This window comes from Miniopterus natalensis, chromosome 7, assembly GCF_054644295.1.
Source record: "Miniopterus natalensis isolate mMinNat1 chromosome 7, mMinNat1.hap1, whole genome shotgun sequence".
Lineage (NCBI taxonomy): Eukaryota > Metazoa > Chordata > Mammalia > Chiroptera > Miniopteridae > Miniopterus > Miniopterus natalensis.
Window position 1 is genome coordinate 69,468,297 of NC_142087.1, and position 26,090 is coordinate 69,494,386.

The 26,090-nt window shown below is 46.4% G+C and overlaps 1 protein-coding gene and 1 pseudogene across 1 annotated transcript in view; one reads left to right on the top strand and one right to left on the bottom strand.

The window, feature by feature from the left end:
- The window catches only part of CCBE1 (collagen and calcium binding EGF domains 1), a 181,569-nt gene extending 156,062 nt beyond the window's left edge, over nucleotides 1-25,507 (bottom strand). The window contains exons 1-2 of the mRNA XM_087819137.1: nucleotides 25,377-25,507; nucleotides 24,877-24,957 (exon numbers count right to left, since the gene is read on the bottom strand). Of these exons, the coding sequence (XP_087675263.1) occupies nucleotides 24,877-24,957; nucleotides 25,377-25,507 (212 nt within the window). The remainder of the gene's footprint in view (nucleotides 1-24,876; nucleotides 24,958-25,376) is intronic.
- On the top strand, nucleotides 2,633-7,668 carry LOC148092792 (microtubule-associated protein RP/EB family member 1 pseudogene; annotated as a pseudogene).
- Nucleotides 25,508-26,090: the final 583 nt, after the last annotated feature.

Here is a 26,090-nt window from a genome sequence, read left to right on the forward strand (position 1 = left end):
GGGGGTGATGCCAAATGAACAGGGAGCGAATGAAGCAGACTATCCTCAGGGAAGATTGTAGCTTTGAGAGCAAAAGCCTCAGTATTTTAATGGCCCGGTATGAAATTTCCCTGTATTTCTGTAAAAGCCAGAAGCAAATGGCATCCTGTGTAAGGATACAGCTAAGTGACGTGAACCAGCAACTGTGACCGCTCAATAAAAGTGTGCAGGGCCTGTGGAAACTGCCACCTCATACACACGAAGCTTGCTATTAAGCATAAAAGTTCCTACGGTGGCAGAGGTTCACATGCGCAAAGTCTTAGGCAGGAGGAAGGCCCACGATGCCCTTATGAGCTTGGCCCCAGACATCACGATGGGCCAGAATGACCAGCCTGGGTGTCACTTTGGCTTCCCCCAAGTCTTTCCACAAACTTCTAGGTGAACGTGGGAGTCAGTGTGGCACAGGACCTGAGCTGTCACATCACCAACCTTACGGAGTCGTATAAAATGCACCCTCGGTGCGTAGAGCATAAAACAGGCACGCAACAAATGGCAGCCATGACCATTGTCACTGCGGACATTGTATGAGCTTGAACTTCTAGTTGGCTGCTACAAAGTCCAATAACAGTGACTGAAGTGAGATATGCACATCATGGGGGGGGAGGGGAGAAGAAAATGCCTAAACACAGGCTAAAGTGATGGACGGTTTCTTGCCTCTCCATCCCCAACATGTGCTTCTATTTTAGCTACCACACCATGTCTGTGGTATAGAAAGCAGGAAAGTAGAAAGTGAGAGGAAGGGCTGCTTTTTTTTTTTTAAAAAAAAGGCAGGAGTCAGAAGTATTATGTTTTTTATTGTAATTAGTCCAGATGGTCCCTGATTTACAATGGTTCAACTTAATTTTTCAACTTTATAATGGTACAAAAGTATACATGATAAATGACATGAGATATTTCACATTTTTTTTTTTTATAGAACAGGCTTTGTGTTAGATGGTTTTGCCCAACTGTAGGCTAAGGTAAGTGTTCTGGACATGTTTAAGGTGGGCTAGGCTAAGCCACGATGTTCAGTAGGTTAGGAGTATTCAATATATTTTGACTTAGGACATTTTCAACTTATGTAGGTTAAATAGACAGAACCCCATTATACAGATGCTCAACTTAATTTTCATCCTACAATAAGTAGATCCTTTCATAGGAATTATTTCTGTCTTAGTCTGTTCAGGCTGCTATAACAGAATACCACACACTGGGTGGCTTAAACAAGACACACATTTCTCACGGTTCTGGAGACTGGGAAGCCCAAGATCAGGGTACTGACAGATTCAGTGTCTGGTGACAGCCCACTTCCTGGTTGACAGGTGACTGTCTTCTTGGTGTCCTCACATGGCAGAAAGGCTGAGAGAGCTCTCTGGACTCTTAAGGGCATGAATTGCATTTAGGGGGGCTTCATCCTCAGGACCTAATAACCTCCCAAAGGCACCACTTCCAAATACCATCACATTGAGGATTAGGTTTCAGTATATGAATTTTAAGGGGAAACATTCAGTCCATTGCAGTTTTTTTTTAATGTTTTTATGGATTTTAGAGGGAAAGAGAAAATCAATGAGAAATATCAGCATCGATCAGCTACCTATTGCATGCCCCCTGCTGGGGATCAAGCCCACAACCCAGGCATGTGCCCTGATCAGGAATTGAACTGGTGACCTCTTGGTTTGAGTTAAAAAAGATCCTAAGGGAGATGTTCTCCGTCTCCATAATTAAGACTTGCCTCAGAATCACGCATGTGCGCGCACAGTAACGGGATGGCTCATACCTTCTACAACTCCTATACTCTGCCCACGTCCTACCCAACTCCAACTACGTGACCATCTCCAAAGTGCCACTACTTCAAGGTAGATCCACCTGTCTCCTCCTTAGCAAAACATTCAGCTAAATGCCAGGCACCCCATGATCCCACATCAATCTAAAAAAAATCTAAACCCAAGCCTGGCACTCTAAAGCTATGCCACACACGGCGGCTGGCTGTGAAGAATGCTCACATAACTATTCCTCCGTCTGGGAGAGGCAGGCAGCCGCTGAAGGGTCCTAAGCACCAGGAAAGCGGCTCAGGCACCCAGCAGCAAGAGGTGACTGGCGGGAGGGCAGGCTTCGAGGGAAGGGACAGAATGTAGGTTTCGTTAAGAGCCTTTCCGAAGACCAGCGGCTATGGGAGGAGTGGAGTAGGGGAAGATAAGGCCCAGGGGCGATCACTCTCAGCCCTGGGCTAAGTGAGGGGTGAGGTGATACAAGCCTGGGCATGAGAGGGGAGGGGAGGAAAGGGCACCGGCCAAGGCTGTTATGGGCTGGATGAGATGGGGAAAGGAGGAGAGCTAAGAAACCATCAATACTCGCTGAGACAGCAGGTTTAAGGGGCCCTCTTGGCAGCAATGACAAGGCTGGCAGGGGGCAGGTTTGGAGTAACAGATTAAGAGCTCTAGCAAGAGAAGAGTGAAGCTTGGACACTCAAAAGGACAGGTGCAAACAGTAACAAGGCACTTAGCTGTGGGCATGGGGACTGTCTTTACTCAGAATAGACAACATGGAACGAGAAGATAGAACCGGAGCCGGGCCCGCCAGTGGACATGGTTTTATGAGTTTAAAAAAGCTGAAGATGACAGTGAACGTATATTCAAGATCAGTGACCAGTGAAACCTAAGCCGGCATGACACGCTGGCCTCGATCAACGAGTCCCTGCAGCCGAATCTGAAAGGTTGAACTGTGCTCAGGGGCTGCCTACTGTGGGTTTATGGACTTGCTGTTCCCTGGCTTCACTGCCTTGAAGTGAAATTCCAAGCGAAGCTAGAACAGGAAAACATCTAGAACTTCCAAAATACAAGCAGGTTGTAGAAGGATGGGTGTTAAAAATTCCTGTGGACAGATTAGTAAAAGGAAAGTTTCAGGACAATTTTGCATTCATTCGGGGGTTCAAGAAGTTTGAGGCAAACTATGATGCAAGACTGACCCTGTAGCTGCCAGACAAGGTCAAGAAACCGCAGTGGCCCCCCCCTTGCTTGCTCTGCACACACCGAAGAAACGTCAGCTCCCGAGGCCCACTGCGACACACAGAACTACTGCAACCCCTGAGGCGGGCGTGGGTGTGGTGCGGGGAATCCTGGCGGAGCAGCCCAACCGACGTAGCAGGTGAGTATTGAACCTTACCGCCGAAGACTTGGAGAAAGATCTCTACTTTGGGACACCTGACGAAGGGGCCCACTGGAGGAACAGGGAGAGTAACAGCCTGGACTAGCAGAGCAACATCCGAGTTCTTCACTGCAAATCACATGCTCAGCTATACAATACTCCTTTATTCTTAGAGAACTCACTGGTTTCTTTGCAGAAGTTTCACTCTTTCCAGTAAGTTTGAGTTAGGAGCTTTTACCTTGTAGCAGAGCAGTATTAAAACCTGGTTGGTTCACTTAGGGAACAAAGAGCCTGACCATGGGCTCTCCATATGGATGCTGGTAATACTGATTGCTGGGGAAGGTGTTTTTATGTGATACATTGAGGTGGAGACCTCAGTAGAGCAGTGTAAAGACCAATTTGAATCTCAAGCTAATGTGAAATATTGGCAGAGAACATTTTAATAAATAAATGCCTTAAGAGTAAATAATAAATGCATTACTGCTGGCATCATTGGACTACAAATTGCTGTTTTGTACAGAAATTAAGAGGCGGGGAAAGATGCAACAAAGCCCTGTGTGGCTCAGCTGGTTGGGCATTGTTCCATGCTTTGAAAGGCTGCTGGTTGAATTCCTGGTCAAGGGTACATGCCTGGGTTGTGGGCTTGATCCCCGGGAGGGGGTATGCTGGAGGCAGCTGATCCATGCTTAGCTCTCACATCGATGTTTCTCTTGCTCTCTTCCTGTCTCTCTCAAAAACAGATAAAAAGATGCAGCAAAGAAGCGGTTGGAATGGCTGTGCAGAGAATCACAGTAGCCACACGACATTAGAAGTCAAGAGAGAAAAAGTCAAGTGAAGGTTTGTGGTTCAGAGGGTGGTGTTTAGAGCCTACAGTGAAGCTTATCTGCTCATTCCTCTGTACAGGCCACCTCGAATCTGGCTCGCCCTGTACCTTGCTTTGATCAATAATATACAGAAAAAGTGATCTGTGCTAGTTTGTCTTCAGTAATTTAGGGCTTCAAAGCTTCTATACCTCTGCTTCCATCTCAGTGTTCCTGGAGCACTTATACCACCATGAAGGAAGCCCCATCTAGACTGCCAAATGGTGAGGGAGCAGGTAGAGAAAGGTCACTTGGAGGACAACAGAGACACTCCAGCTGGCAGTCGGCACGAAGGCCCCACACTTGAGTGAGGTCATCTTGGTTCCTCTAGCTCTAGCTAAGTCTCCCGGGCCAGCACCACATGGAGCACAGCCAGACCATCCCCATGAGGCCTGCCCAAATTGCAAACCCACAGAACCATGAGCAAGAAAATCATTGTTTTAGGCCACTAAGATTTGGGGGGCTTATTATGCTGCAGTAGATGGTTGGTAAGAGAACAAAATTCTAGGAAGTGAATAAAGAATAAGCTATAAAAATTCGAAACACTGTTCCACTACAGTTCCTCCCCTTATGAGCTATGTGACTTGGAGAAAGTCACTGGCCAAGCCAAAACCTTAATGTATCTCATCTGTAAAATGAGGAATAAAAGTTTGTTACTCCTAAGATTGCCAAGAACATTCAAGCAAATCATCTATATTGCTCAATATAGCAACTGGGACACCGTAAGTGTTTAATGCATTACTTACAATGATTATCATGAAAAGATCAAGAATATTTCTGATCATAATTACTATGTTATTAAGTGTATATTTGGCACTTCTAGAAAAATTTAACAATTTCTTTTGTTTTATACACTACTTACATTTCTAAGGAATCTTGTAGAACAATTATGTTATAAAAATAACTACTCCCATAGGGAAAAGGTGGAGTTTAGGGCTGTCGAACCTAAACATCCCCGAGCAAATCTAGTATTTAATCACATCCAGGTTGTGCTCAAAAGGCTTTTTATCTCTACCAAGACTATCACTTGCACCCTCTTGTACACACTGTGCTTTATGAAAAGCCGTAGGTGATAAAGTGGAAACACGAGGGCTAATAAAAACCCAAAGATAAATTGCAGCTTGGACTATAAGAATGCTGAAGGGAAGAACCCAACGCCAGTCAGCCAGCTGCTCAAACCAAGTATCACCGGCAACTTTTGTTGCCCGAGTGTTCTAGCTCCCAGTGAGGGGAGGCCTCACCACCAGCAGTGGCAGCTCGTGATGGAAACGGTCCTCTCTAATTAGCTTGCTGCGTTATATCCGACCTGTGGTCTTAAAGCTGATCCTGCAGGAAGTGTTCCGTGTTGGACGCTACCCAGGGTGCTAAATAAAGTATCTTAGTGCAGCTTCTCAGCTAGAATAATGACTGCTTTCTTTAATGACCAATTTTATTTTGAGCTCCTTATAGGGAAAACCAAGCAGTAATTAAGATCTACTGTAACTTCACCTGCGGGTGTCTACCCCCCCCCCCCCCAGGATTATGGAACTCTCAGGAAGGCTTCTAATACAGTTTTGCTGAGTAGTCTCACTGTATGTGGACACCTCCCACATCAAGAGACTTATATTCCTCTTCCTACAAAGCCAAGGGGGAAAGAAAAAAAAAAAATCACTTCCTTGGGCTCTCATCTGTTTTCTTTCTCTTTACAATCCCAGTGGCTGTGAACATACAGCAGCACTACTGAGTTAAAGGAACGCCCAGCATTCAGGAGTTGGCCCATCCAGAGTAAAGAGACTTATCGAATACTGTCTGGGAGATGAGCACGAGAAGCTAGATGCTGCTGCTGCTAGAGGGAGTGTGGAGCAGACCCAGGGATGGAGCAGAAGGACAGGACAGAGAAGTCTGTAAGGAAAGGAGCGGGACCTCAAAGATGTCCCATTAGCAGGAGCAGATAAGCAATAATGCAATAAAAGCCAGCTCCAAAAAAGTTACAAACACCAAAATGTGTTCCCTTCCTGCCCCCACCCACGTAGGTAATCTGAAGCAGGCAGTGGCGAAAACCAAAGCAGCAGCAACCGTCATAAGGCATGTAGAGCCGGGACAGCATCATGTTGGGCCCCATCAATGGGCCTTAACCACAATGCACTTGGCAGGTCGGCAGGCCTCTATATTTGAAGGTCATTGCCATGGGAAACTTACCACCCCCATCCTAGGGATGACCGACCACCCCCATCCTAGGGATGACCGTTATCACATTATGTATTGCTCTATTTTACCGTGACCCTTGGGTGAAATTTCTCTTTGGTCTGAAGAACAGCTGTTGTCCTAATCTTGGCTATTTTACCATATGGGCCCTAGTAACATCTTTTCTCCCTGGCTGCTAGAAAGCTCAGAGCCTAATGACTCCCCCGTTGCAAGTCTGTGCGCCTTAATGGCATACATTTTTACTCTCAATCCTGACTCCCTCTAAGACTCCAGGTTTGTTTTGGTTTTTTTGTCTTTTTAATTTATGCTATCTTCTCATATTTCATATATTATAAACTGCCTTATATCTGCAATAGATCCAAGTATAAATTTAATTCCACAAGTAATAAACCTGGCTCTGTTTCAGAGGATGATCTTACTATACAGTAACCATGTGGATTCATTCACCCTTCCACAAACATTTATGCTGCACAGAAAATGGACCAGGCACCATGCTACAGGGGATACAAAAATAAGACAGGCCTGACCCCTGCCCTTACATCTAGTCAGGAAAAGACAAAATATGCTACAAATTGTTTGAGTACTGTAGCAAAATAGAACAGGGACCTAAAATGGACAACTATAGACTTGAGTGAGAACTTCCGAGACCCAGATGAGGCTCTAGGCACCAGGGCCTACGGGGACTACCAGGAGTAGTTCAGGACATTCCTGGTTAAGGAGTCAGCCCTGACTTATACCTCAAGCTCGACCTGTTCCCGAAGAACCAGCACGTGTGGCCCTGAGACCAGCAATATGCAGGATGCTGATGCACCTTCCTTGAGAAGCCTACCCAAAGCCAAGCTGGTGGACCTGGACTTCCTGAGAGTGTCAGACCATCCTGTGCTGGGCCCACCTCCATGTGTCCTCAGTCCTAGGGACACACCATCATGGACATGCTGCAGGACAGCCAGAAGGACCTGGACCTAGCAGTATAGGTGAACTGGAGAATCTGCAGCTGAGGAGCCAGTGTAAGGAGTTACACCAGAAAAACCTGGAGATATGGGAGGTCAGACAGGGATGAGCATTTCATGTACCACACAATGGAGGAGGTTCATGAACAGCAGGGCCTTGGCAAAGAGGAGATCCAAGACATTCTGAAACAAAAAGATCAGCTGACCGTGGATCTGAGCTCCGTGGAAAAGTCATTCTCTGACCTCTTCAAGCTGCTGCAGAAACAGAAGCAGGTGATCAAAGGCGACCACATGAAGAATTCCTGAAGTGCGCTGAGCACTACATCATCAGAATCGAGGAGGAAGGCCAGAGGTACCAAGCGCTGAAGGCCCAGGCAGAGGAGAAACTCTGGCTGGTCAAGGAGGACATTGCCCAGGTCCAGAGCAAGGCCAGGTGGCGGCGCTGGCCCTTCCAGGCAAGCCTAAGGAAGAAGCAGATGCGTGTCCACTCGCTGGAGAAGGCTGTGGAGTAGAAGACGAAAGAAAATGATGAACTGATCAGGATCTGTGACGAGCTCATTTCCAAGACGGAGAAGATATGGCAATTTAAAAATGGGCGAAGGACCTGAATAGACACTTCTCCAAAGAGGGCATACAGATGGCCAAGAGACATATGAAAAGATGCTCATAATCAGAAAGATGCAAGTTAAAACTGAAATGAGATAGCCATCAGAACGGCTATCAACAAAAACACACAAGTGCTGGCGAGGGTGTGGAGGAAAGGGAACCCTCAGGCACTGCTGGAGGGAAGGCAGACTGGGGCAGCCACTGTGAAAGCCAGTATGGAGGGTCCTCATATGAAAAATGAAACTGCCTTGTGACCCTGCAATTCCACTTCCGGGAATATATCCAAAGAAACCAGAAACACTAATTTGAAAGAAAATATGCATCCTTATGTTCGCTGCAGCATTATTTACAATAGCCAAGATTTGGAAGCAGCCCAAGCGTCCATCAGTAGATGAGTGGACAGAAAAGCTGTGGTACATTTACACAGTGGAATATTACTTGGCTCTAAAAAGAAGGGGGGGAGGCTCTTACCTTTTGAGACAGCACAGATGGACTTGGAGTCCATTATGTTAAGTGAAATAAGCCAGTCAGAGAAAGACAAGTACCATATGATTTCACTTATATGTGGAATCTAATGAACAAAGTAAATGAAATAGAAGCCAACTCAGATACAGAAAACAGACTAAACTGTCAGAGGGGAGGGCAGTTGGGGGGACTGAGTGAAAAAGGTGAAGGGATTAAGCAAAAAAAAACCCTAAAAACACAAACAACCCTCAGACAGACAACAGTATGGTGATTACCAGAGGAAAAGAGGGAGGGGGGGAAAACAGTGAAGGAAGGAGACTTCACTTGGGGTGGTAAACACATAATACAATATATAGATGTATTACAGAACTGTACATATGAAATCTATGTAATTTTTTTATTTTTATATTTAGAGCCAGAGGAAGGGAGAGGGATAGAGAAATGGAAACATCGATATGAGAGAAACGATTGGCTGCCTCCTGCATGCCCCCCTACTGGGGATCGAGCTTGCAACTCGGGCATGTGCCCTGAGTGGGAATCGAACCGGTGACCTCTTGGTTCATGGGTCAACACTCAACCACTGAGCAACACCAGCTTGCTGAAATCTATGTAGTTTTATTAACCCATGTCACCCAATAAATTCAATTAAAAACAAAAGGACCCTAAATATAAGTATAAAAATAAAGTTACCTCCCCTTTTGAAATTACATTTTAGTCTAAGAACACACCCCCATCTATAGTATGGTATTATCTTGGGGGTCAAATGTATAGAACTGCCTTTGAGGTGAAATATTCTTATTAGGGTTAAGGTTTCATAATCTTATGGTGAAAGTCAATCCAGTAGTTGCCCCTGGGCCACTACCTCCCCCAGATTCCTGCTCTGCTACAGACAGAGCTAGTGTACAGTACAGAGTTTCTACTCCAGACACTTTCTCAGAATTAAGCACACGTGTTAAAATGCAAGATCAGCCCAGCCAGTGTGGCTCAGTTGGCTGAGTGTTGTCCTATGCACCAGGAGGTTGCCAGTTTGATTCCCAGTCAGGGCACACGCCTGGATTGCAGGCTCGATGCCCACTAGGAGGGGTGCAGGAGGCAGCAGATCGATGTTTCTCAATATTTTTCTCTCCCCCTCCTTTCTTCTCTGAAATCAATAAGAACATATTTTTTAAAAATATAAGATCAGCATGGCCTGTGTGGCTCAGCAACTGAGCATCAACCTATAATCCAAAAGATCGGAATTTGTTTCCTGGTCAGAGAACATGCCTGGGTTGCAGGCTCGATCCCCAGTAGGGGGCATGCAGGAAGCAGCTGATCAATGACTCATTGTTTCTCTCTGGGAAATACTTTAAAATCAATTAAAAAAATTAAAATAAAAAATGTAAGATTACTCATTAGTGGTGAAAGAAGGAGCACTTGTCATGATAGAATTCAATAAAAATAACTTCACAAAACCAACCCACATTTGGGGAAAAACATTGTTTTGTGTTTTTTGGTGTAAAAATGACATTTTGGTAATGTATGAGGACTGTATGAGGACTCCACATTTCTTAGAAATGAGTACTGAAGTATGTAGTGGTCAAATGCCATCATGCCTGGGATCTGCTTTAGAATACATCACCAAACGAAAAAGGGACAGATAAAGCAAATGGTGCACAATCTTGCTGATGAGCAGATGGGAACCGACTTTCTCCTTACTAGAGCGTATTTAAGAGTTTCATAATTCAGATTCACGTTCTGAGGGAAAATTGGCCAGCTTTTCTTTATCTTCATAGAAGGGTCAATTTGTACCTTTTTAATGGGTGATTTAGGATGCAAGTAAAATCCAATGAAAAACAAAGGCTGCAGTAAAGATTCACTATTCATCAAATTATAACCCCAACCTCATTTAAAACTCGTTCAAAGGAAACAAGTTGAAATGCAGACAAGGCAGGTGAATGTGCAGACAAAGTGAAAGAATCTGGCTTCAACCAATGAGGAGCCTGCTGACAAGGCAAGACTCGCCTGGGACATCCTTCTGCTAAACGAAGGCTGCCTGACCACGGGAAAGGATGGGGAAATCTGATAATTATCTGGATAATGCAAGAGAAGCCTCATCCTTCTATGTGGGTAACTGGCTGGGGGAAAAAGAAAAGAAAAGGCTATTGTCTCAATTACGGAGCTGACTGCCCTGTTCCACCGTCTCCCTAAACAGCCAGGACAGTGAGATGGGACCAGGGCAGTGGGACTGCAGCACATGAACTCTTTCCAAGGACCCTTGGAGAAGTCAATTCAAAAGGACACATATGCTCAAACATAAGTTTGTAATAATTTTCTTTGCAAATACAAGTATTAAGCCTGTTAGGATAAAAGATGTGAAAGAAATTTTATGAGCCTTTTCAGCTGATGTCCCCTTTTCTTCCCACTCTGTTTTCATGAGTCTCCCCAAATGAAATGATTCCCCTTTCTAGAAAGAGGGAAGTCACCATGGGAGTGCAGGTCCTCCTAAGTGAGGAAGCTGGTGGTATCTCACTGTCATTGCCGTTCCCTGGGAAGCACATCTTGAAAGAAAGCAAAGCAAGCCGGTGAGGGTGGGGTGTCCCTCACCCTTTGCAGAATGAAATGACGGCTCCTGTGCTCACCCAGCATGTGCTCGCAGCACAGAGGAGCTGGCTTTCAGAAGTATGTATCTGGAGAGTAAAAGGCATTCTTTTTCCTCTTTAAATAACTGGGGTAAGAAAAACTACCAAAGGCACTGAAGAGGTGCAGCTGACAGCTCACGAAAGGCTGTCCTGTTTTTAGGGCAGATTATAGGTAAGTTTCCAAATGCCCCACAACATCTTCACAATCAAGATGGTCTTCCTTATGTCAAACAAGAGCCCTGGCTATAAACTAAACCCGCTTTCATTTGCTGTGTTCACATTTCCAGACCGAGAAGGAACTCCACAGTGCCCCTCCCAAGAGAGTCACAGGGTCATGGGGACCCACAGCCACACATTCTAGGATGGCAGTGTCAGGGATAGATCCTAAAGGCCAGATATCAAAGGTTCCAGACCAATGTGCTATCTGGTGGCACTAGATTTTCTTTTACCGATTCATTTAGTTAAAACTTGAATATATTTGAAATCTGCACCTGCAGTTTAAAATCTGAACCCTAAAAATCAGGGAGGGCCCCCTTAGCATCTGCCAATTACCTTATAAAGTGCTCTCCGGGGAAGAGATGAATTATGATGCACCTATACAGTGAAATACCATGCTATAAAATACTGTGCTGCAAAAGTGAATTAGTGCTTTGTGTAATGAGTAAGTGTTCCTTACCCATTGTTATGTGAAAAAGCAACTGCAGAACAATCCCATATCTATAAGTAGTATCTACAAGTATGTGTGTTTGTACAGATATGGAAAGGTGAGGAAAAATGCATCCAGTCCCTCGGCAGTCAATCCGGAGGGCTGAGGTTAGGAAGGACCCGCTGTTCTAAGTCATACACTGCCAGGTATAAGACGTGCAAAGAGCAAGTATTGCTTTCATCACAAAAGGTAAAGTTTTAAAAAGGGAGGACGTCTTTTTTTGTGCCCCTTTCCTTGCAGAACTGGAAAGCATGACCTTCCTTTATCAATTCTTTAAAAAATAAAAGTGTTTTCCCCTCGTCAATTATGGCAGTTTCCAGCAGGAGCCAAGCCCCTCAATTGTAAAGTACTAAGAAGAGTGGAAGACACCCTCATCTGTCCGGGACATAGGGAGTTAAACATGATCCCAGCAGCACCCTGGGCTTCACAAAACAAAAGCTGCATCACATCAAAGGTACACACACAAGCACATACCAATGTCAAGACAATGCAACAGAGCCAAGCTGTGGATGAGTGAACAGATAAATACACGTCCTGAGATGATATAAATCATATTTTCAAGAATGGATGTGAAAATTATGTCTTAAACAGCCAAGGAAGGACTCACTGAAGAGGCTGGACTTGGAGATGAGGCTTGAACAGAGCTGGATAGGTAAGGGGGGTGGTCTACACTGGCGCTTCCCAAAGTGGGCATCCCCTCCCCACCCCACCCACCCAGCCCTGGCTGCCCAGAAAGGGCTCCAGGTGTGTGAAGGCCCCAACCTCCTCCTGCCCTAAGACGGCATGGTTACCACCTGGGCCAGGCACCTCCAGTTTGAGCACCCTGTCATTGACCTGCATGTGCCCTCCACAGATAATCATTCTTGGGTTTGCCTCGATCTAAAATGCGGTTCCCAAACACAAGGGGTCTCTGGGAAAGGACTTGAGAGTGGGGGCAGCAGAGGTGTGGAATAAGTTGTTGGGATCCTTTCATGCTTTCACTTAAGATTTTAAATATCCAGCCCTAGCTGGGTAGCTCACTTAGAGCATCATGCTGATCTGCCAAAGTTGCGGGTTCGATCCCCCTGCATGGTCGACCTCTGGTCAGGGCATGCATAGGGATTAACCAATGAATGCATAAGAAAGTGGAACAAATCAATATTTCTCCCCCTCTCATTTGCTTGCCCTCCTTCCCTCCCTCCCTTCTCCGTCTTCTCTCTAAAGTCAATACTTAAAAATAGATTTTAAATACCCATTCCTATTACTTCCGCTCAAATAAGGTGCCACACTCATTATGCTATCAAACTCTGAAAGCATTCAAAACAGATCACTTATGAACCGCTTCACATCTTGCCAACCTCCAATTCAGAGAAATCCCTCAGTAAGAACCTCAGGGGCACATCCATCCCCGAAATGCAATGACAGTTCCTTTATTTCTGGATTTATAGTAATTTCTATTTCTATTTAATCAGCATAATTGCTGTTATTACACTCAAAAGATGCAGTTCTGTATATGTAACTATGCAATACATTAGACATGTTCGGGACTGCTTGGTTTCAAGCCATATGGTAAGTAGAGCACTGGAATGATAACTACACAGTGAAACCGCAGAGCGCACCGTCTCATGCTGCTTCAAGTTAATGCAAACCTATAAAAAGCCTTAGGTTTGCTGGGGGTTGAGAAGTTCTTCCAGTTAGCACAGGGGAAGCCTCGGGAGACTTCCAGGCCAGCACATAGGTTCTCTCACACTACGTGGGAAAAAGTGTGTTTGTGTTTGCTGCTTGCAAGGAAAGAAAAACACAGCTTGACACTGAAAAGCTTTCATTTATAATATGCTGAGCCATGTTTATATCTTGGGAGAAGCCATGCAGTGCAGCAACAAAGCAAAATATTTTTTAAAAATGCACTTAAGGTCACTTAGTAGCTAAAGACACCAAGCTGAGAGCCAGCAATAGGAAATGAAAAGTGATGGAATTCGCACCACGAGACTTAGAGCTGATCCGCTTCGGAAACTCAGAACTCTCTCTACCCTTTGTGATCCACCTCGGCCCACTTCATTGCTCCCCTGACTGCCCTCCAACCACCCCTCACAGAGTAGAAAGGAGATGCCAGGAGAAGACTAGGACCTAGCAGACAAGGGATGGGAGCCCCAGGCTTCCAAGGGCCCACCAATACAGGCTTTAGCTGTACACGTTCCTGTCAACGGGCATGGACCTGGATCAACTGTTAAACATAAGTAGGACACAGGCTTAGGGGGCACAGAAGGCCAGGCCGCTAACCCCTTTTTGCTCCAAGGTTTTCCTCCTTGGCTGCATATTGGCATCGTGCAAGGAGCTTTAAAAACCCCTGGTGCCTGGCACCCACCCCTCCAGAGCTTCTGGTGTCTGGTGCGGTTGACCTGAACACTGGGATTTTTTTATTTATTTATTTTTTTAAGTTCATTAGGTGGTTCCAATGTGCAGTCCAGGCTGTGACTCGCTGCCTTCAGTTTTACAAACAGGAAGCAAAGATGAGCCAAGAGAGTGAGCGAGCCCGGGAATGATGCAGTGATCATCAGGGAAGCGCTGCTCGGAATTTAAAGTACCTTCAGCAATACCACTGGAGAAGGGAAAGGATTAGCTCGTGTCTAAAGTGGCATAAACCATAATGTTTGTGCTGTTGACCTCCATGGAACCTCTCTCCCCAGGGTGGTTCCTGGGGAGACACTCAGGAACCTTGTTAAAATGCAGATTCTAATTCAGTGGATCTGCAGTAGAGCCCGAGCATCTGCAATTTCAATGTGAAATCTCACTGTAAGGGGCTAGAACAGGTTATATTCACCATTGGGAACCACCCTGGGGAGAGAGGTTCCATGGAGGTCAACAGCACAAACATTATGGTTTATGCCACTTTAGACACGAGCTAATCCTTTCCCTTCTCCAGTGGTATTGCTGAAGGTACTTTAATTTCACTGGATGGCTCAGGAGTACCATAGTGGATTAAAGTGTGGATGAAAAATGTCCCCTTAATTACATAGTCAGAGAGAGAGGGTTAGTTTAGGGGGATATATTACAGGCTGAATTATCCTAAAATTCACATGTTGAAGTCCTAACTCCAGTGCTTTAGAATGGGACTGTACTTAGAGATAGAGGCTTTCAATTGATCATCAGAATGTGCCCTAATCCAATGAATCCCAATGAGGTGATGTCCTTATAAGAAGTGTAAGTTAGGACACAGACAAGGCCAGAGGAAAGACCATGCAAGGACACAGGGAGAAGGGAGCCATCTCTAAGCCAAGGAGAGAGGCCTTTCAAGGAGTCGATCCTGTCTGCACCTTGATCTCAACTTCTAGCCTCCAGAATTGAGGAAATACATTTCTGTTGTTTAACCACCCCAAGTCTATGGTAGTTTATTTAGGAACCCTGAGCAAACTAATACAGGGGGAGGGAGGATCTTGTGTCTACTTCTGATAACTTGTCCAACTTAGGTTTCCACCAGTCATTACCAGGGGATTGCCATCCCTATTTCTAGCTGCCCTCCCTCCCTCTTCTAAGTGCCTCTTGTAAACCTGTGGTTGGCAAGGTAACCGCAATTATCAGGTCTTTCAGAAGAGCCCAGTGGTTAAGAGCGTAGGCTCTGGAGTCAGACTGTCCGGCTTAGGGCCCCCGCTTGGCCACAGACCTGCTCAGAGACCCTGAGTGAGAACGTGTGAGGAGCTAGAATGGTTTCTGCAGAGCCAGCCCGCACACATAGGGCGACCAGGGGACTCATCCACAAGGAAAGTACATGACATTTCTCATCTGTTTTTGGCTACTAAAAGTCTTCTGTGATATCTATTTCCTTTGTGACTTCTGCTTTGCTGTTCAACACTCCCTCCCTCTGTCCCTTTTTTTTAAGATTTTTAAAATTTATTTTTAGAGAGGGAGAAGGAGAGAGAAAGTGAAATATCCATTGGCTGCCTCCTGCACACGCCCTACCCGGGATCGAGACCACAACCTGGGCATGTGCCCTGACCAGGAATCAAACCGGCAACCTTTTGGTGCCCAAGACGACAGCCCAACCAACGGAGCCATACTGACCGGGGTTGTCTCCTTCCTTTTTCAGCTGTATTCCAGATAGAAATGTTGCCTAAGTGACCTCCACCTAACTCCACTAAGCATGGGGTTTGTGCATACGATTTATCTTTCCTTATGTCCACACAATTAGGCCAGAGCATGCCAGAGTGATCTCTAGAAAACTAACATATGTACGTTAATATTGAAATATAAAATCCTTCAAGCTCTACTCAAAAGATCCCATTGATGCTCCATCCCAGGTTCTTCCAACCTCTCGGAGCCTGCCAGAACTAGGCTCCGGTGCACTATTGTGGAATGCTCTTTCCTCCTATGAACAGTCTGTGTGGTCCTGGGGGGTTCCTAGGAAGGCAACCTCGACTCTGCCATACAATTTTTCACCACGAAAACTGTGAGCCATTTCTCTATAGGAAAAATTCAGAATGAAACACGAACACATTGTCAAGGGCGATGCTAATGAAAACAAAGACAGGGGTCAGTTGGAGGCAAAGCACTGGCATATATCCATCCTGACCTCCAAAGAAACAGTGCTGACCACATGCATGCAAGACGTTAGAAAATGTGTCTGTCAATCTACATAAGCTTAGTTTGCCTTTAAGCTCCGTTTAACTAATTCAGTAAAAATGGCTGTGAACAAGGTCAAAAGCTCCCACGTGACAAACTTTTTTGCCCAACTTCATATCCATAGGATGCTCTCTTCATCAGATTTTCAGACCCCTATTTTTCCTCTTTGTCACACCCCACAACATCTTAACATCCCTCGTATGTCAACTGGTGTATTCCAAGAATTTTCTTCTCCTCCAAAATACCATTAGCAGACTTGGCTCTCTTCCCTCCAAATATTTCTATTAAGTAGTTCTTTCCTTCACCTTTTCCCCATCTCAGGGGCAGGAAGCATCACTATTTAGGGCTCTCCATCTTTCATGGAGCAAGAGTTGGCATTGTGTGATACACACAATACAATATACAGGTGATGCATTGTAGAGCTGTACACTTGAAACCTACATAGTTTTATTAGCCAATGTCACCCCAATAAATTCAATAATCTTTTAAAAACATCTAGAAAACAAAAAGTTGGCATTGTGAAAAGGCGGTTTGGAGTTTAAGTTCAAAAGTTTAAGTACTGATACACAGGGTGGGACAGAAGCAGATTTACAGTTGTTCATATGGAAAATAGTTAATATATACTGTTTCATGTACTCACAACTGTACACTTACTTTGCCCACCCTGTACTGTACATAGAGCAACTGTAGTAAGGTATGACACTTTTTAGCCATATAAGGAAAAACAATGTTGCCACTCTTAGGATACTCTTCATTGAAAATGACTTCTTCTAGATGTTCCTCAAAATATATGTTTCTGAATATGAGTTTTCCCCTGCAGAAATTCACAACTAACATGAAGTTTATGGAGGGGTGGCTTCGAGCCATACAAGCATGTGATGATCAATATGCAAGTTCAGGAATTAAATATGGAATTAGGGAAGGTGGGAGGGCAAGGCTTATCCTGGGAATGCAGAACAGCAGTGAGTTAATACTTAACTGGCTGCAGTCAAGTCCAGCTCCTTAACGTCCTGACAAGTTATGTCCATTTAGTGTGTCACTTAGGGATGATGGTTCGAAAGAGTTCCATCTCAACAGTAACTATAATAAGTGATTCCTAGAGATCAGCAAACCAAGGCACGGCCAAAGATGCTCACCCAGGCCAGGAGATCCACTAATAGAGTGAGGCAATACATAGGCAAAGGACCCAAAGATGAAGCTGATTAGACGCCCCCCAAAGTCGCCTCTTGAGGACTCAGACCTGTGGACGAGATCACATATTGGCAGAGAAATCCACTCCTGGCCTTTGTATTCAGATGTCTCTTTAGAGGTTGGCAAAGGGCCAGGTGGTAAATATCTGAGGCTCTGGGGGCCAAATAAGGTCTCAGTTGCATAGACTTTTCTTTTACAACCTTTTAAAAATGTAAAAAGCATTCATAGATCATGGGTTGTATAAAAACATGCCATGGGGCCTCCTTTGCCAATTCCTGTTCTCTCCACCAAACTCCCAGGGCCAGATCTGAGTGCAGAGGGCCCTCGTGGCTTCCGACCAGTTCAGGCTGACATCTACCCCTGCCATCCCCAGAGGACTAAAGATGGGGGGGGGGCTTCACTCTGGCAGGGTTAAACAGAAGACACCCCACAGGAGTAGCCAAGAGAGAAAGGCTAAGAATGAAGGCTGAGAACGGATGGGGTTCAAGTTTTTGAGATCATCAAGGGCATAGGAAGTCTAGTTCATGTTCTACCACCATAAACAAGGAAGCAATATATAGGCCCAGCCAAGCTCTCTCAGATCTGCTACTGACTTGCATGGATCACACCTTGAAGCTGGAAAGAAGCTAAAGCACTCCTCTGCTCAGAGGCAAACACCCTACAGGTGTTTCAGATGGAAACAAATCATCCAGAAGGCCCCAATGCATTTATGACAATAGATCTACAATGGATCGTTAGGAGAAATCAGGCAACATTGGAGGTGCAAGCACTCTGCTAGAAGTTACTCTAGGAAAATACAAGGTGAACTGGCTGAGGTACCAAGTGGGCCAATTCTGATGTCACTGTCCACCTGTCAGGGCACATGGCCAGAGAATTCACCACCTCCTAGTAATGCTTTCACATTCCAATAATGCTTAGAAGGAATCTGTGGCACATGGTAATTTCTTGCTAGCACCTCTGCAGAAAGAAATCTTTGGTTCCCACATCCCTGGGTTCTTGTGTCCCTGTTTAGACCTGTGGGATTTCTCTTGCTGAAATACAGCTGGGCCACAGGAAATTTCAAGCTCCTAGCCCCCCAAATGTGACATTAATCAGATGTGTGCCAAAAACAACTTTCTTAAAAATGTCCCAAAGGTCATCTCTGGCTCAGAGTTCTTCTACTGAAAGATAAGTGGAATTAAAGTCCATGAATTCCATAACAGAGTTGTGTGTTTTTTTATCTACTCTATTCACAGATGTACTCCAAGTGTGTAGAAACTGCTTGGCACACACAGCAAGCTCACAGGTATTTGTTGAGTAAATGAAAGAAAATTGTTGGCGAAACTTTAAAACTGGTAAATGGCTTCACGGAAAAGGAAGAACCTAGTTTGGCAAAAGAGGAGCTACAGATGTTACAGCTGTTTATTGCTTTTATTTGGAGGATGGAAAAGTAAACTGAAACCCAGCGGAGACCTTTGTTCCGGGTGTTCTGCCATGCCCTGCGCAGGCAGCCCCCCAACACACAAAAGTGAGTGTCCTGCTGAGCAGCGGGGTAGGTGGTTTCGGAAGCTGAAGGCACTGACTCAGAAACTACTGATTGAAATGCAAGCTTTTGCCTAACGAGAGAGGGTATTCTAGAACAAAGAAAAAGCGCATTTGCTTTTTCTGGGTGCACCCAGGCCAGCTTCACTCAGAAAAGATGAAGTGAAGTTAATGTAGGAAGTCAGGCATCAACTACTTCAGGGACAATGAGAGTAAGCAACTGAACCCAGGCTCAAAGGACACACCAGTGAAAGCACAGCCTTTTGTGGCGAGTTCAATTGTGAGCCGTTTCCTAACACTGTGTTGTGTCTCCAAGAATGAGTGAAAAGTGATCAGAGGCTGCCTTGGCCAATGCCAGCTACCTTCCCTCCTCTAACACCTGTTCTTCAGCTTAAAAAAAATAGGTTGTGGGAGGAAGCAGGATCCCCTTGAAAACTATCATCCTCCCCATCAGAGCCAGTGTCTACAGGGCAATCGTCACAATGCAGGAATGCCACCTCCTCTTCAGGTGTTATTTAACATAGCAAGCTCGTGGAGCTAGCCAGAGCTGCCAGAATCAGCCCTGTACCAAACCAGCAGTTCATGTTAAGCAGGCCAGATGGGAAACAATGCAGACCATGGCCGTGTCTCAGAGGTGCCGGTGATCGGATTCAAGTCAAATCTCATTATTTCCTTGTAACATTCATCTATTCATTCTCTGGATTATTTGACAATATGTATGCAGAACTGCCCGGGCATGAGGGGGAGAGATGACTCAGGCCCTCAGCAGGCCGACTGTCCAACAGGAGACAGGGCCAGCACAGGGAAACAGGCTGCCTTCAACAGGCCTGTGACTTGGGTAGTTCTGCACAAAGCCACCTCCACCTATCCCCTGCTCTGTTCTTCACAACATTCATTACTACTTCCTCCTCAACGTCAGGGTACCGACAGTTAAATACAAATGCTTTCTGAGAGGGGAACCACGCGCCCTAAAATGAGCCAACCATTATTCACAGAGCCGCCCTCGGGGGCCTGTCGTAAGGTATGTGGGGCATAGGACAGAGGCAGCAGAGAAGAGACCAGAACTGGGCTGAGGACCTAAGGATCTGATTTCTTGCCTCTGCCAATAAGACTTCATGACCCTAGGCAAGGGATCAACGTCTAAGATCCTCTAAAATGGGGTAACTCTGCCTCTGCCTGGCCTTATGGTCATATGAGTAGGGTGCCTTGAGTAGTCAGGTGGAAAGCAGGAAGCAAAGATACGTTCTTTGTCATTTTCCTGGTCTGGGCCACCCTGCATTTGGAAAGGCACCTAGGGACAACTGATGTGTGACCTGTACATAAACACCGTTTCTGAATTTGCACTTTCAAAAATGTCTACTGCAAAGCCCAAAACTCAAATGAAACTCAGATGTCCATGGAGCATCTACTATGTGCACACACCACGCCAGATGTAGGGAGGTGCAGCAGGGATCACAAGAGGTAACAGTCTGAGTATTTCTTACATATATTAACTCGTCTCCGCTTCAAGGCAACCCTATAGCTTTAATACTAATGTGATCCTCACTTTACAAAAGAGAAAACGAAAGCAGAGAGATTAAGAAACTGTTCAAGGTCACAACACTAGCAGAGCTGGAACGCAAACCCAGATGAGTTTCGATCACTGTGTTTGACGTTACCAAAGCTCTCTGTAGGAACGCGGTGACCTACCAGATAGGACATCCTCCAGCCTTTCCCCCAGCACAGCCTTAGCTACAGTCCGATGCTCTCAATCTGGCAATGCTGCTCTAATTACGTGACCTTCTTAACCTCCAAATTCCAAGTAAACACATTTGTAGAAATCTCACATTAACTTCCAAGATTTAATACAACAATGTTGCCAAATCCTATTATCTCAAAGAAAAGTGGGAGGTTTTGCACCCCTGTGTGATTACTTCCTATGGGGACATGACCCTGAGCAAAAGCAGTGCCTAGTAAGATACCGCTGCCTGGATAAATATAGCCGACGGCCTCCACTTGGAGGTCCATGAACCCCCAAAGCTGAAAATCGTACCTAATGCAACTTAAACACTGAACACGCTATGTTAAAGAGCCATGTTAAAACACAATGTTGTCTTCTTACCTATAAACTCGTTCCTAGATGCTTGAATCTCTCCATCATTGGTAGTATAGTATGAACTCCATGACTTTGAACTCAAACGTGTACTATGTGTGCTGGTTACAGTTTCAAAGGCGTATCTGAAAATTGGGTCTATAAACAGACCCAGGGACTGCAACTTATTCTTTTCTCATTTTCTAGGACTGTTTTAAGCTCATGATAGATGTTCAGTAAATCAAAAAAGTTAACTAGTATGTTTTTAGACACAGCCTCACTCAATAAAAGTTGGATTTAACATTTCCTACACATAACATTATGTATTCCCTATTTTTATTTTTAAAAAGCCTTTAACGTCTCATTTTATTGATATGAGACCAATAAAGTTGAAAGAAAGTAAACTCAAACCTTTTGTTCAAACTGCATGGTTGGGTCAGAGAAAAAGAGTCAGCTTAGGGGAAAAACTTTAATAGCCACAAGAGGAGGAATGCCATGATAGCTTCATATGCTTGGTTTGCCTAAAATGAACTCAGCTAGGTCATACACCAACCCCGAAATCTTAGCTGGAAGAGAATATGCCCTATGTCAGACGATAATGCCAATATAAACTTTTGTTCAGCTGTCATGGGCATTCATTCAACAAGTCGACTTCATTAAGTTTTGGGTATTGGCACAATGCACATTGGGGTAGAGAGTCTGTAGAGACAGGGATCCGGTGATTAAGTTAAAAATCCCATAAGGAAGGAAAGCTCTACATGTATGAACCAATTCTGTGTATAATGATATTACAGAGTCAATTATTTAAGACAGATCTTAAGGGCAATGGTAATTCAGAACCACTACGGTCATGGTGGATGCTTGGAGTTCTCTATGGAACTGTCTTTTGAATTTCCAGTCACCTGAGTTTATAATCTTCCTTACTTAGGTCCCAAGTTCTGGAAAGTTCAGCCTCATCTGTAGATACCTCTAGGATGAGGAAAGGGCCCAGGCTTAAGTCAGACAAACCTGGATTTTAATCTTGGCTCTCACATGTGTTAACTCTGACTCTGGGCAAGTTTACTTAATCCCTTTGAGTTTGGGTTCCCTCCTCTGTAAAACTGAGAACACAAATGTTACAGTGTGGCTCTGAAAATTAGAGATAAGTGTAAAGCACATAGAGCAGTGCTGAATACATAATCCTCAAATTGTCGTTATTTACCATATTACAAAAGCCTAAAGTGGAAAGATGCTTAGATGAAGCCATGTGGGGATGTGCAGGGGAAGGAAAGCACAGAACAAAGGTTATTCTCAGCCCATCTTTTCATCTCCATATCCTTTCATGTAGGATATCAGATTTATTGCATCTACCATACTCATTTTAGTACTAAACCCATCTTCCATATCAATGATTTAAGTCATTATCAACAAGTTCAAGAAGTTCTTTCTCTTGTGCTAAAGCTGTTCACCAAAAGACATGTGGTAAACAGTGGGACTCTACATAATCAGGTCACATTCCCAGAGTAGTAGCTTTGCTGCTGTACTTACAGCTTAATTAAGGGCCATCTAAGAGCTGAAGAGCCAGTTTCCTGGAAGGCTGATTCTCAGTCTGGCTCAAGGTGGATGTGCTCCATCTGCAGAGGCCTCCATGTTCCTCTGAGGATCTATCTAGATGGGTTTGCACCATGACCCAGGTTGAGGACCCTGGTTTCTACAGCAGAAGCTCCCCCAGCTTTAAAGCACATCATTAACCTGAAGATTCTGGTTCTAGAGGTCCAGGACTCTAACAAGCTTCCAGGTGATGCCCACATGGCTGGTTTCCAGACCAGTCTAACTAGCAAGATCTCTACAGAGCCAGGACAACCAGAATTCAAGCGAAGGCACACAGTATTCCTCCATTCGCAGGATTCAAAACAAAGTGGGGGGCAGCAACTGCCAACCAACTTTGTCTTTATGAAACTACTGACTTTTGTTGGGGTGTACTGATTGGATGCCATGCGACAGCCGTCTGGAGTACTGGAAATGCTGTATTGTTCCCGAGTGGAGGTTGCATGGGTGTTTACGTATGTAACCACAGAATTTAGATTTGTGTACTTAATGTTATTTATAACTTAATATTTTAAAAACCTGAAGTAGAAAATGGAGAATGCAAAGGAAAAAGTTAAATTATGGAAGTAGTATAAAACCTATGGAGTACACACAGGACTCTCGACTCCCATAAAGGGAGTAACTTAAATCCAAATAACTTAATATTCACAGGGACCATTTTCTCCAGCTGGAAACATCCTTTCCTGTTCCTCTTAGTGAAAACACATCAAGACACTGCTAGTGTCTCTTGTGAGTCTAGGTGTGAAAGAAACCCTGCTGTTTTAAAAATCTGGGGGGGGAAATGACAGTAACAGCCTAACAAATGAAATGAGCTTTAGGACACTAATCAGGCACCCATGGTTTCTGAAAATTGGACATGCATCCTGTAACTGTCACTGATTTACGTGCAGTCTGACCTTCAGGGACTGAGCAAGTGAGCAAACCATCTCAGGGACACTTTCCACATTAAGTTAGAGGCTTCATACTTGTGACAGGAAAACAATGTGTCTGAACAAATACTGTGGCTGTGTGGATGGAACACAGGACTGGAACCAGGCAAACAATTCTGGTGCCAGCCCCACCAGGTCATTTCACCAGCTGGGTGACCTTGCTTACCCAGTTAACCTCTTCTAGTCTTTACCTGACAACTGAACACACTTCCCCCTTTCCCAACCCTCACGTATTGTTCAGTGTTCACCACCCATGTCCGGGAGAAGGCAGCCCTTCCCAAGGAGCTACTGTCAATTCACCTAAAAGGTCGTCATTTCACCGCCAAGAACAGATTTTAAAGCATGGTACATGATATAGCTGACTGTGCCTTTGTACCACTTAACTGACCAGCCTTGAAACCACTTACACCTGAGCTTGTGGAGACATGAAATAAGGTTTCTTACAGCTGAGAACATTATGGTCGATTCCTTCACTGACATTATAAATAGTAAATCTTTCTTTTGGTTCACTTCTGGGAGTCCTAGCGTCACCTAGTACTACTCAGTATTTATCTCAGCACCCCAAACAGTGTATGCCTCTCAAAGACAGAGACGGAGTCCGGTGTGAGTGGGGGATTCCAGTATCTTCCACAGCACCTTTAAAAAGCAGGCAACTAGTAAACGCTTATGGGGGCATGCCTCTTCCATCCAGGGAGAGCGTGGGAACAAGCCAAGAATACAACAGTGAAAAACATCAACCCTCACTTCCAAAAAGCTGCAAGCAGGGAACAGTGCCTCCCCCTTCTTTTGTTGAAAAAGAACCACCTGGGGAGGTTTTTCCAAACTACAGATTCCCTAACTCTATCCAGGCTTAGTTTTAACAAGCACCCAGGTGAGCTGCGGGCCATGTTTCAGGAAAGAGACTGTTCCCCTTCTTGTGGCTCAACAATCTCGACGTGTTTTGTTTTCACTCAACACAACCGTATCAACAGTCCCCAGTCCTCTCCCCACTCCTTTGCCCACAGAGGCCCCGGCAGTATTACACTCTGTCCTGGTAGAAGGTCACAAGGCAGCTGAGGGCCAAGTATTTACTTGACGTTGTGTTTACAAAACAAAATACAAAAGCAGTCATTCGTCTTTGCCTCACTGCTTACAACCACAATCCAATCCACTTTCCTTATGAGTTTTCAGCGTCTTCCCCTCCAGCCACCACGCAAGTATTCCAGAAACCAGTCAACAGCCTCTGCATCGCAGGGCACAGCCTCTAGGTGCACACTTCTCGCGCGCCCGTTGTCGCTGTAGCCCGGAACACACACAAAGGTCTGCACCACAGAGAACTCACCCAGCCTCTCCCAGCACCCCCGCGGCCCCGGGTCCCCCGGCGCACCTCCAACCCCCTCCTTCCCAGCAGCCAGGGCGCACTGCGGGGACTCGGTGGAGCCCGGGCTTACCTGAAACACGTGGTGAGCTCGCCCGAAGCCTTCAGGCACGGGTATTTGGTCGTGGCGATTTTGTTTTCTGAGCAGACTTCTCTACGAGAGAGTCAGAGAGGCAAAGTCGTTGATTCCGCGGGGGAGCGCACGCCAGGGCGCGCTGGGGGCCCCGCGTCCCGGTGCGCCCAGCAGGCGCAGGTCCCCGAGCCCGGGCGCCCGGCGGACTCCGGGGGCGGGGGCGGGCCAGGCGAGGGTCCCACCGGGCGAACCCAACCCCGGGGGGCAGGGGCTGAAGAGGCGGACCGCAGGAGCGCGCGGCAGGAGTATCACGGACGGGGGGAGCCCGGGCCGAGGGCGCGGAGGCTTCAACCGGGGGCAGAGTTTAGCGTCGCGCGGGGCAGTGAAGCGCACAGCCCGTGACGGACGGAGCGAGCGTGTGCGGGTCGCAGCGGAGGCGGGAGACGCCGCCTGCACCCCGAGCGCCGGGCGTGCACCAAGCAGGGGCTGGCGGCGCTTACCTGTCGCTGTTCTCGGGCTCCTCGCGGTAGCTCCACGTGTGTCCCAGCGCCAGGAGCAGCAGCAGCGGACCCAGGCTCTTGCCCAGCTGCCCCGTCGCCGCTCCTCCCCGGCTCGGAGGCGGCGGCACCATCGGGGACGCTCCCGGCTTCTTCCCGGCGCCGGCGCCCGCTCCCCGCCCTGCGCCCGGCTGCTCCGCGGCCCCGCCGCCGCCCCTCTCCCCGGCAGGAGGCGCCAGAGGGCGGGGGCGTTTGCGCCACCTGCGCACGGCACAGGGGCTCCGGGCTTTGTGGGGCTGGGGGACCAGGCTAGGAGTTGGGGTGCGGAGGGCAAGCCCCGTAGGCTGCAAGGTCAGTGGGGCGCCCAGCGAGGGTCGCGGGTCCAGGTCGTGGCTCGGGATGGCCACGCCGACCTACCCGACGCTGGGCTCGGCTTTGCGCTGCGCCCTCCCTCTCGCCTCTGTCCTGGGCCGGGAGCGGAGGGCAGGGTGCGCGAAGCCGGCGGCTGCTCGCGTTTTGCACCAGGGTCGCCCGACCGAGAGGAGGAGCTGCTTCTCCCCCAGGGAGGAGGGAAGGGGGGGCAGAGGGGTTAACACGCTTCCTTCCTGTCATCAGTTGATTTCTGACGGCCGGGGCCGGGACGTTTGCTGTCCCGCCCGGAGCGCCTGCCCCGGGCTTTCCCGCCGCGCCGTTTCCTCCTGGCGGCGGGAGGTGTGG